Raw genomic sequence first — 10,804 nt, 5'->3', positions numbered from 1 at the left:
GAGAGACAGAGATGGTAGAGAGAGAGAGAGAGAGACAGAGATGGTAGAGAGAGAGAGAGAGACAGAGATGGTAGAGAGAGAGAGAGAGAGAGAGACAGAGATGGTAGAGAGAGAGAGAGAGAGACAGAGATGGTAGAGAGAGAGACAGAGAGACAGAGATGGTAGAGAGAGAGAGAGAGAGACAGAGATGGTAGAGAGAGAGAGAGAGAGACAGAGATGGTAGAGAGAGAGACGGTGGTCTGAAATGTGTTATCTATCTGGATGATGATAAAAAAACAAGCGTTGTTGGTTTAATGTGATAAACGGTAAAAAGTGTAAGCCTCTGGTATCCACGGCAACCGGTCACCTCCTCCGTATAAGCAGCTGTTTTTTAAACTTTGGTTTGGCTGAACAGGCGCTGCAGGAGGAGTAACACGTTGGTGGTTTGTTAAGGTAGAGCTTAAACAGGCACTTGAAAATGTAAATGTAAAATGCTGTGATTTTTTTCAATATAGAGAAATTTAGACTGGCCTGACTAATGTGCATAACGAGATATGATCAGAACAAAGGTGTAATTACCAACACCATACAAAGACCTGTTAGCACACCGAGATCCTCAGTAAGGACCAGGAGCTGAACTCTTCTCTCCCACATCACTCCTGTGATCATTACCTGTTCTCCTGGATCCATAGCATGTCCCTGATGTCTAATGACGCTTTTAACATCGTTAATAAAACAGATCATTGGAGTGAGCATTTCAAGGTGTTAATCAGGAAGGATGGATTCACAGTTGGCTGCATCACTCAGGAGGACTCAAGCTGTATGATAAGAAGATGAAAACAGATGATCATTGAAATGTGAGGCTTGGTGGTGTTCGCCTAACCCTAACCCTGTCCCACCTCTAATAAGAACCAGAGAAAAGATGACACTCTTTTTTAGGTGCTTTTGAGAACCAGGGCGTTGAATTCACTTTGCTCCCCTTCACTCTTGAATCTTTCATGAAGACATTTAGTTTCATAGTTACGTTGTGCATTTTTTATTCCATTTACTAGGATTCAGTTTCAGAGTCTATTTCAAGCTGCTGCATGTGTAGCTGACACTGTTCTACAGCCAATAGCTTCTGTGCTGCAGATCACTTTCTCCTGTGGCTTCTGTGTTTAACTGTGTGTTGAGAGTGCTTACAAGCCAGCTGCCTACTGGCCCTGTACCAAGTGTAGTGGATATATGGTGAGATTTATGGATATCAAAGCTCTGAACAATCATCGTATCCATGTGTGTCCACACAGCTGCTGTGTCTCTGCTGAAGAAATGTTAGCACTGCTCCTTCATGTCCTAGAAAGTAATGCCCTCCTTGTGTTCTTTTTACCGCTCCAGTCGGAGGTGCTGCGGGGGGCTCCAAGATAAATTTGTGTCAGGGTGTTTTGCATTTTGCTGCATCATGTTGTATACAAAATCCTTCAGAAAACCATTGCAGGAGGCGCCGCAACATGCACTCATGCCTCTGTGCTATAATCTGCCCCAGTGCACTGTGGGATTTGTTGGCTCACACTCAGTCAGTTGAAGAGGCAGTGAGCAGCTGATTAAAATGTGCGATTTCATAACGAATCAGCTTTATGGTCACTGCTATCAGACTTCATCATGGTTCTCTGCCTGTTACATCATTTGAAGGCTTTTTCTCACCATATCTGTGGTGGTACCTGAATGTCCCATGATTCAGGGCTGGGAGGATTTTTTTTTTCAGCACTATAATCCCACAAAATAAATCCAAATCTGAAACCCTGAGTCACACTTTGTACCTGTCTCTTTCTGGCTGTATGTCGGACAGTTTATAAGATAGAGCAATAGTACTATTAGATGCGTCTCCGTGAGTCATCACTGCGTTTCCAAAGCCTTCTTCTCTGCAGCTCCATCAGGATCTCTCTGTGTTTGTATAGAAAAGGCAGCAATACTCTCTGCTCCCAGCAGAAGTGCGAGCTTTGCAAAGCTTTAAAAGAATTCAGCACAGAGTGAAGTTCAAAATATTTCAACTATTAGCAATAGGGTCCTCCTTTAAACAGGTTTTCTACAGTAGTATAAAAAGAGCCCTTTCCATGGACAGCATAGACCTAGACGGATAGCACAGCTGCAGCCCTGCATCCGGATGCTTACAAAGACGACAGCCGAAGACAGCAGCAAGGCTCCGGGGGTTCTCAACACTTCCTGATAGGATGCTCCTAAGATAGTGTTGCCAAGCAACAAATCCAATACTGGCCTGCCAACAGAGTTCAGACTGAAAATGTATTCACAGCAACTAAAATAAAACTCAATTCTTTTCAAGAGCCAGAAAAGAAAACATCTTACAAACTGTTAAGTTTTGAACATGGTGATTAGTACAGCAACAAAGGCTTTGCCATAAAGCACAGCTCTTTATCTTTATGCAAGAACAACCGGTCCTACTGCTGCTTAGCAGAACTATCTATTACATAACACTGTGCAGTCTTTGCTCCTCCAATTATCTGTGTTAGAGATCCTGTTATCATTTTGTTCGTCCGTCTCTGGAGTCTCATGCACTCCTGCAAAATTCTTACTTCAACCTTCCACTCTGTAGCCCTATCAGCTGATAAAAGGATGAATATTTATCAGCCCTGTACACCCACCGATAATATTATTGAGAGAACGCACATGGGCATCAGCTGCCCCCTCAACTTTGGAGGAAGAAACACTTCAACATTAAACTTTGAAAAGTCACCTCTCCAATTCCAAAACACAGTACAACAAATCAGCAGAGAGCTTTGCCTTGCCAGAAAGAAAGAAGGGAAATGTTTCTAACTCATATAATGCATGTGGGCACATACTACTTACAAAACCTGCGTGAGAGAAGCAGCAAGTTAGTCACTATCAAAGTCAAAGATTGACATGAGTCTGGCAAAGAGACAATGGCATAGTGGACTGCAAGCCAAGTTTGATTATGTAAACTTAGTGAACATATGCCATATTAACACACGTTTTATAGCAGATCATGTGATGGCACAATCATCACGTGACCATTCAAAATACAGAATTATTTGAATGTACCAACAAATTCTCTCTGCATCACAGTGAGAAAGTGAGAGAATCTGAAGGAAGTGGCATTACTCCTTCTTATAACTGAGCAGTTACCAATATGGCGTCCTGTGACTGGACCACCTGTTTGAGACAGTATTCAGAAGGTATGCTTTGTTGATTTCGGTCCACTACTGAGTTTAGGTTTGCCCTCCTCTTTGTGCTACCTTTGGCTTTGATTGTAGAAGAAAAACCTAAACTGTTACTTACGATTTGTGGTGGTGGAGCGTGTGGGCGTGGTGGTTGTTGGAGGAATTGGCTCGATGCAGGCGCTCAAGCCTCTCCTTTTCTTTCTCCACAAAGTTGGTGTTGGTGCCAGTGCTGGTGGATGGAGCTCGGGTCAGCCGACTATGGGCTCTTGGTTGATCCCTTGGCGGGATTGGAGGAGGTGGAGGTGGAGCCGGGACTGAACAGGACATCGGAGCTGGGATTGAAGTTGGGATCGAGATGGAGGTTGGGGCAGAAGATGGAGCAGGGGCAGGAACCGGGATAGCAGTCATACCAGTGCTATTGGTGCTGTTGTAGGAGTGGTGGGTGGTGGTGTGGTGGGGGTGCTGATAATGCTGGTGGTGGAGGTGGTGGCTGTGGTGGAGGGAGATTGAAGAAGGAGGTTGGGGAGGAACTTGGTGTTGGCTGTTGTGGTATTGGTGGTGACTCTTGGTAGAAATTGATGCTGACATTGTCTGGGTCGGTGGAGGCGGTGGCGGAGGAGGAGGGAGAGGAGGTTCAGGAGGAGGAGCAGTTGGAGCCACAGGTTGTCGGTCCAAGCGCAGGTCCTTGTTCTCTTTGCTGAGCCTGTCAAGCTGGACCTCCAACTCCTCGATTCGGCGCCGCTGGGTTTCAAGAAGCTTCTGTTGGCTCTCGATGATGTTGTTAAGTTCAAGAAGATACTCCACGGCCCGGTTTGGGCTTTCTGGGCTGCCTTGACCTGGGCCAGGATTAGCATCCATGTTTAACGGCTTTGAATGCTAGCACACAGGCTAATTGTTTGGGAACCAGGTTCACTTATGCTCTAACTTATAAACTAAAGAGCCTTGAAACAGCTAGCTGTTACAGTTGGCGGTACACTGACACCTGGAGCTAAGCTAATTGCTAAACTTAGATATCACAGATAAAATAAAGCTGCCTTACTTTACAGACTAATCTACCACCCAACCACTAATAACTATCAAACTACACCCTGATCCCTACACCTTAAAAATGTAGCTGCCCTTCACCCTCCCCCCCACTAGAGGTAAGTGGGGGGGAGAGGACTCTCTCTTCTTGGAGCTCTAACTTGAATATCAAGATGGACCTCGTCCTTGCTGGCTGCGATCAGAGAGGTTTGTCAAGTGGTTGACCATCCCCGGATTCAGTCAGGTGTTTCTAGTGGGACTTAAACCCATGAAAGGTAAAAACAGGCCCAATAAAAAGAAGAGATGTACTTTCCTGAACTAAAACAGTTTGTCTATCTGTTTGTCAATCAGTCAGTTGTATCCACTCTTTGCACTCCATGCAGAAGATTAGAATCTAGGTTTGCAGGAACCAGAAATGGGGACCATTGGTGTTGGAGACTTCCTTTTTCCCTCTGAGTCAGACATATTGTCAAATATTATTGTTGAGTTGTCCAGCATGAGCATCTACAAAATGTGTTTTTCAAATGCTGCAGCAGAAAAATGCAGTATGCACTGACGTAAACAAGTTGGCAAACAAGATGACTAATATCCACTTTTCCAGGGTTGCCCCAAAAGAAAATCCTGGGGTCAGATCTTTAATGGTAATGTTCCAAATCAAACAGCCTTGATATTTTCTGGTTAAGAATAGAGGCGCAAATTGAGTTTAGACTCTCTCAATCCTAAAAACACCCCTTGAGACATTAACGCAACACAAAACTCCATGAAATTAAAAAGTAATGTCTACCGAAGATCATCTTCTGACAAACTTTAAAGAGCAGAGGTTCACCTCTTCCGGGTCCATGGGTTCACCTGCAGGACTCAGGCTGTCATCCTGCAGACGGTCTGTCAGAGGAAGTGATTCACAAAGGTTAAATGTCATTTCAGACATTTCTCTTCCTGCTGGATGCAATGAGGCATCTCAGATTCAGCAACATTATCACCCTGTAGATGGCATATCAAGGTCCATCTCCATGTTGTCCATCTGTTCCATGAAAAGAGGAAAAGAAAGAGTCGATGAGAAGATGTAAAAGAGATCAGTATATCTATTTTTTTGTGAAAAGTTATGTTCCGTTTGTCCTGGGTTTTCATAAAAGCAGGATTCCTGCACAGTAAAACACCTATTTTTTTCATATTTCAGGGTCTGAATTACAACTGATACAAAACATTGATATTTTCTCCAGTTGATGGCTGAAAACTCACTCCAGTGTGATCCTTGGGTGCATATAAGCCGGTAAGGATCACATCTTCCTTACAGAGGCAGGTTCAAGTATGTCCAAAGGTAAGATCCTTTTTCTAGGTGTCTAATATATAATATGATTTATTCTCTTCATTAAGTCACTCTTTCTTCCATCCTACAGACACTTCACATTGCAAAACATTGCTGGGCAAGGCCGTGCTGCTTGGCTTGGTTTGTTTGTTTTTTTATACTTTGTTCCACAAATATTGTGTTGGATCTAAGCAAACCATTTCAAACACTAAAGCAACCCAACATCCAACACAAAACTGACCAATCCAGGCAGCAGTACACCAGCAACTCCCAGGTTCCACAACCACTTTTGTGAATGGAATCATGAGGCTTTAAAGGGACCAGTACGGTTTCCTCTCGTCATAAAATAAAGACATCTAATAAACATTTAAGAATCATCATCTGAGCCTGTCAGAAACTTAAACAAGGACCTTAGTGGACATGCAGGGATAGCATGCATTTGCGGTGAATGCTGCAACCATAAACAGCCAATTTTTGGAGCGGCTTGCTAAAACCATTCAAACCTTTTTAAACCTTTCACATCTTTGATCTTTAAAGCACGAATACATAAGAACAGAGCGCAAGGTCCATTTATATAGCTCCAATAGTTTTGTGTATTCTTTTTACATATAGTCAACTTACCTACTCCTGTCTTAGTCCACCTTCCTGTCTTAGTTCATCTTCACGTCTTTGTCCACCTCCCTGTTCTAGTCCACAATCCTCTGACTTAGTCCCCCTCCCTCTGTCTTAGTCCACCTTCCTCAGTCCTAGTCCATCTCCACATCTTAGTCCCCCTCCCTCTGTCTTAGTCCACCTTCCTCAGTCCTAGTCCATCTCCACATCTTAGTCCCCCTCCCTCTGTCTTAGTCCACCTTCCTCAGTCCTAGTCCATCTCCACATCTTAGTCCCCCTCCCTCTGTCTTAGTCCACCTTCCTCAGTCCTAGTCCATCTCCACATCTTAGTCCCCCTCCCTCTGTCTTAGTCCACCTTCCTCAGTCCTAGTCCATCTCCACATCTTAGTCCCCCTCCCTCTGTCTAAGTCCACCTCCCTCTGTCCTATAGTCCATCTTCATGTCTTAGTCCACCTTTCTCTGTCTTAGTCCATCGTCATGTCTTAGTCCACCTTCCTCTGTCTTAGTCCACCTTGCTCTGTTTTAGTCCATCTTCACGTCTTAGTCCACCTTCCTCTGTCTTAGTCCACCTTGCTCTGTTTTAGTCCATCTTCACGTCTTAGTCCACCTTTCTCTGTCTTAGTCCACCTTGCTCTGTCTTAGTCCACCTCCCTCTGTCTTAGTCCATCTTCACGTCTTAGTCCACCTTTCTCTGTCTTAGTCCACCTTTCTCTGTCTTAGTCCACCTCCCTCTGTCTTAGTCCACCTTGCTCTGTTTTAGTCCATCTTCACGTCTTAGTCCACCTTTCTCTGTCTTAGTCCACCTTGCTCTGTTTTAGTCCATCTTCACGTCTTAGTCCACCTTCCTCTGTCTTAGTCCACCTTCCTCTGTCCTAGTCCAACTTTACGTCTTAGTCCACCTCCCTCTGTCTTCGTCCTCGTTATAAGACCAAACTAATACAAATAATAGATAATTCAATATGAAAATTGTAATTTGGGCTTGAAGCAGACTGCAGGTTATTCTTCAGCTGTTATCAGGTAAAGAGACTGAACACTAACTAAGACCATCTTTCTTATAGAGGAAGCTAACTATGTAAATGTTGCACAGGAAGCTAGCCATCTTTCTTCATAACTATTCCTTGCATGTTATAAGTTTTAGCGCAAACAGTAATAGATAGATAGATAGATAGATAGATACTTTATTGATCCCGAGGGAAATTCAAGTCAATCACCCCACGAGGTTTCTGAGAAACTGTAAGAGCAGAAAGCAGCTGTAGGGAAAACACGCTCGGCGGCGCATCTCTGCTCGCATCTCAAAGTTGAAATCTGTTAGCCAGAATCAACCTGACTTTTGGGGGGGGGCTTGAATCAGACTTGTCCATTTATAGTTGTTACCTTAAACACCATAATGCCCACATAACCTCATCAAACACTGTCTTACATTTAAATGTACAGTCAGTAGTACATTTATTCTGTGGGGTTTTTTGCCTCAAAGAGGCAGAAGAATTGGTGACAGAACATTTACTTCACCTCGTCTTCTCAACAGATCCACACAAGAACATCAAGTCTAAATGTTTAGTCCTTATCAGCTGATGTCATCATTCATAAACCACCCTCCAATATTTATCTCATTCACATTGGAACAAGCATGTTTTAGGTGTTATTTAAGTCAATGATTGGTCGATTAATCGATAACCTGATCAATGATTGGTGTTGTGCTTCAGATCACTGTGTTCCTTTTATGCAGTGTAGGCGACTTGAACTGTTCTTTGTATTTCAATAATATTTCAGGGTAACAATTATTTAAATGTAACAGTCAAGTTATCTGCAATCCACACACACGTACACGCTAAACTCATAGCTTTCGGGCATTACATGCATCGCACACTAAAGAGTTAACATATGCTACACGCACACACACACACACACACCGTCGGCCCTCATGGCCTATATAGCTCACAGCTACTCATACATGGCATGCACACAGACTCACACACGTACAATGCAGCATCCAGAAAAAGCGAATAGCAGAAATAAGACGCAGGCAGCAGTGTCTCACAGGTTTTAGCAGCTCCTGCAGAGGTGATGGAGGGATGAAGGAGGAGGAGAAGGAGGAGGAGGGGGGATTATTGATCCCTGCTTAACCTATCTTCTCCACCACTGTTGCTATCACCATCATTTCCCTCCGATTAAAAATGAAAAACACCCCAGTGTTGCTGGAGCTCAGTGGTTTATCCTCGTCTTCTTCTTGTTGTTGACCAGATTCAGATCAATTCTCTTTCGTCCTCTTCAATCCCTCTCTCCTCTCTGCTGCAGGCCTGGGTCCTCTCCTCCTTTTTCTTCCTCTTTTCCTTCTTGTTGTCGAGTCAATCTCTTTCTAATTATCATTCCTGTGCTTCTGACAGCCGAGCGATCCTCTGCTGCAGCGCTGATGATTCCTCTCTCTCTCTCTTTCTGTGGCTGTGAACACTGCTTCAGTTATTATCACTAGTGAAATATTAGTTTTTTCTCCTCCGCTATTCTGCTGTAGAAAGAGGAGGAGGGAGGAAAGGAAGGGAGGGAGGGAGCAGGTTTTGGGACCAGACTAGCTGCATGGATGGATGGATGGATGGATGGAGGAGGTGGAATCAGAGGCGATAAATGAGAAAGGAAGATTGTTTGTGTCTCAGAAGCAATGAGGAAAATCATGCACAAGTGCGTGCTGCTTAAATACTCAAACATGTGTGTTACAGAGGGTGAAACGTGCAGGTCTGCAGGATTCAAACAATCCAAGAATAGGTCATGATGGTGGGAAGTTTTGGTCCGTATTTGTTAAAACATTTGAAAACCAGGAATTACCATTTCTGACGAAAGTGATCAATCAACCTTCTAACCTAAGGCGCCATGTTTCAGCTAAAATGTCAATACCTCAAAGCCAAAGTGTGAAAAAGCTGCAGTTCCTCCAGTGTCCACTTGATGCTTTTTGCAGAAACCAGTGGTTCCTAATTGGGTCTAGATTACAGGGTTTATTTTAACTGCAGAAAGAATCCTGTTTACAGCCTGGATTTAAAATGTTTTATTTGTTTCTGTGTTGGAGTGGCGGAGGTGATTGACCAGTGATGCCAGTAAGAGCTGTGGCAAGATGCAATAACTCGAAGATATACTTGTGCACACTCGCCCTCCTGACTTGTCCCGCCCCCGATAGCAGCCCAGTATGAACTTTCCTTAAGTCTTGCCTCGACAAGTCCCGCCCCCCAATAGATGACCCGATATGTACCTTCCTGAGGACATGCCCCGTAAAGGTCACATGTTTTCAAAGATCCAGATACGAACTGATGAGCATGAAAAACATTGAAGACTGTGTTGTAGACTCTTTAACATGTAAACATATGAAGGTCTGCTGTTTTTAACACAGATTTTATTACGAGTCCATCGACAGAGTCCTCGACGTCCCTGTTTAATAAAGACATATCTGAAAGTGATCACATTGTTATTAAAGTCAGACTCCCGAGGGTCAGACTTTAATAATGCTAAGCTGAATTTTTGAAATAGAATAATTTCATTTAAGAGGAACAAAGACAGGGTTAATAACGTACCTTAACCCTTTCCCTTCACGTTTACAAGTTTCACTTGATTCCTTTAAAACTTCTGGTTCTTTTTTTACGTCTTTAAAGAAACGATTCATTTAAATATGAATGTGATTGATGATGTCATCCACTAAGCTGGACGATTATGGAATCAATATTAATCATAAAGAGGCTGTTCAGTTCTTTTCATTTCACTTTCAGGTTGTCTTCTCCTCCAGCAGGTATTTTATGAATGAACGCAACAGAGAAATATTTAACAATACTCTTTGATTGTGAAGGGGTGTCAGGGTCACTTCCTGTCTGATGTTGGTGGCTGCAGCACTCATGAACACATTAGATTCAATAGGAGCTGAATTATTACTATTATTAATATTCTAGAGAGTTACAGTCAGCATTAATACTGTTTATTATCAAATCAGACCAACAGGAAGACACCTGTGTCCATAAGCACCAATCAGCAGCTGATCCCCAGAGATCAACCTTTAAACACGTTCAGACCAAGCAGCAGGAGGCTTCCGGTGTTCGTCTGTCCGTTATGTGACACGAACACCAATTCATCGTCCGCGCTAACGGAGCACGCGCGCTACGTTCACGGTTTATACAAATGCATGATTAATGAAGCGTTCAAATCACAGACTTTAGATCTTTGATGCAATCTGCAGACTTTGAGTTAGAACGAAACATACACACTCGTGCGCGCACACGTACATACGCGCGCACTGAGCGGTTGTCATGGAGAAACTGAAGCGGTTAAAGAACACGTTTGATGATAACTCACCTCTGGTTTGGTTTGTCCTCTGTCCTCTGCTTGAGGTAAAAATAATCCCATCACACGCGCGCACTCTGTCACCATGAGGCTGCAAACGGCTCCAAAGATCCTCTATGTTAAATGGACTACTCACTCCTTCCGTGCTGCAAACCGCTGAGTGACGTCACCCATCTGTTCCTTCTTGGGGTACTCCTTCAAGTTTTGAGCCTGTTTTTGAGTTTTGTCTTTACTCCCTTTGTCTTGGTTTCTCTCCCTTTATTGACCTCACCAGTCTCACCTCCTGTGTTTGTTTGTCTCACCTGTGTTTCTTTATAATAATATTAATAATAATTTTATTTATCAAGCGCTTTCAGTCAAAGTGCTGTACAGGTTTCTTTAATCAAATCAAAAACATGAA

General features: G+C 43.4%; 1 protein-coding gene across 3 annotated transcripts; it reads right to left on the bottom strand.

Moving 5' to 3' along the window:
* Positions 1-3,081: 3,081 nt before the first annotated feature.
* LOC306819298 (uncharacterized protein) lies at positions 3,082-10,534 on the bottom strand. 3 transcript variants are annotated; one of them, XM_079373073.1, is made up of 3 exons: positions 10,417-10,534; positions 5,002-5,196; positions 3,082-4,849 (listed from the first exon to the last, which is right to left on the bottom strand). In XM_079373073.1, the coding sequence occupies exon 3, from the start codon at positions 4,008-4,010 to the stop codon at positions 3,267-3,269; it is 744 nt and encodes a 247-aa protein (XP_079229199.1). In that variant the 5' UTR covers positions 4,011-4,849; positions 5,002-5,196; positions 10,417-10,534; the 3' UTR covers positions 3,082-3,266. The 3 variants fall into 3 exon arrangements, with proteins under 3 accessions (XP_079229199.1, XP_079229197.1, XP_079229198.1); XM_079373071.1 differs by having other exon boundaries at positions 3,082-5,196; XM_079373072.1 differs by lacking the exon at positions 10,417-10,534 and adding an exon at positions 8,132-8,691 and having other exon boundaries at positions 3,082-5,196.
* Between the last annotated feature and the right edge of the window lie 270 nt (positions 10,535-10,804).

This window comes from Symphodus melops, assembly GCF_947650265.1.
Source record: "Symphodus melops genome assembly, contig: scaffold_134, whole genome shotgun sequence".
NCBI classification, from domain to species: Eukaryota; Metazoa; Chordata; class Actinopteri; order Labriformes; family Labridae; genus Symphodus; species Symphodus melops.
The sequence above is the reverse complement of the archived record's forward strand: the minus strand, read 5'-3'. Positions and strand labels throughout refer to the sequence as shown.

Coding starts and splice junctions, on each gene's coding strand:
- LOC306819298 (XM_079373071.1), bottom strand. CDS start 4,010: ATGGATGCTAATCCTGGCCCAGGTCAAGGCAGCCCAGAAAGCCCAAAC.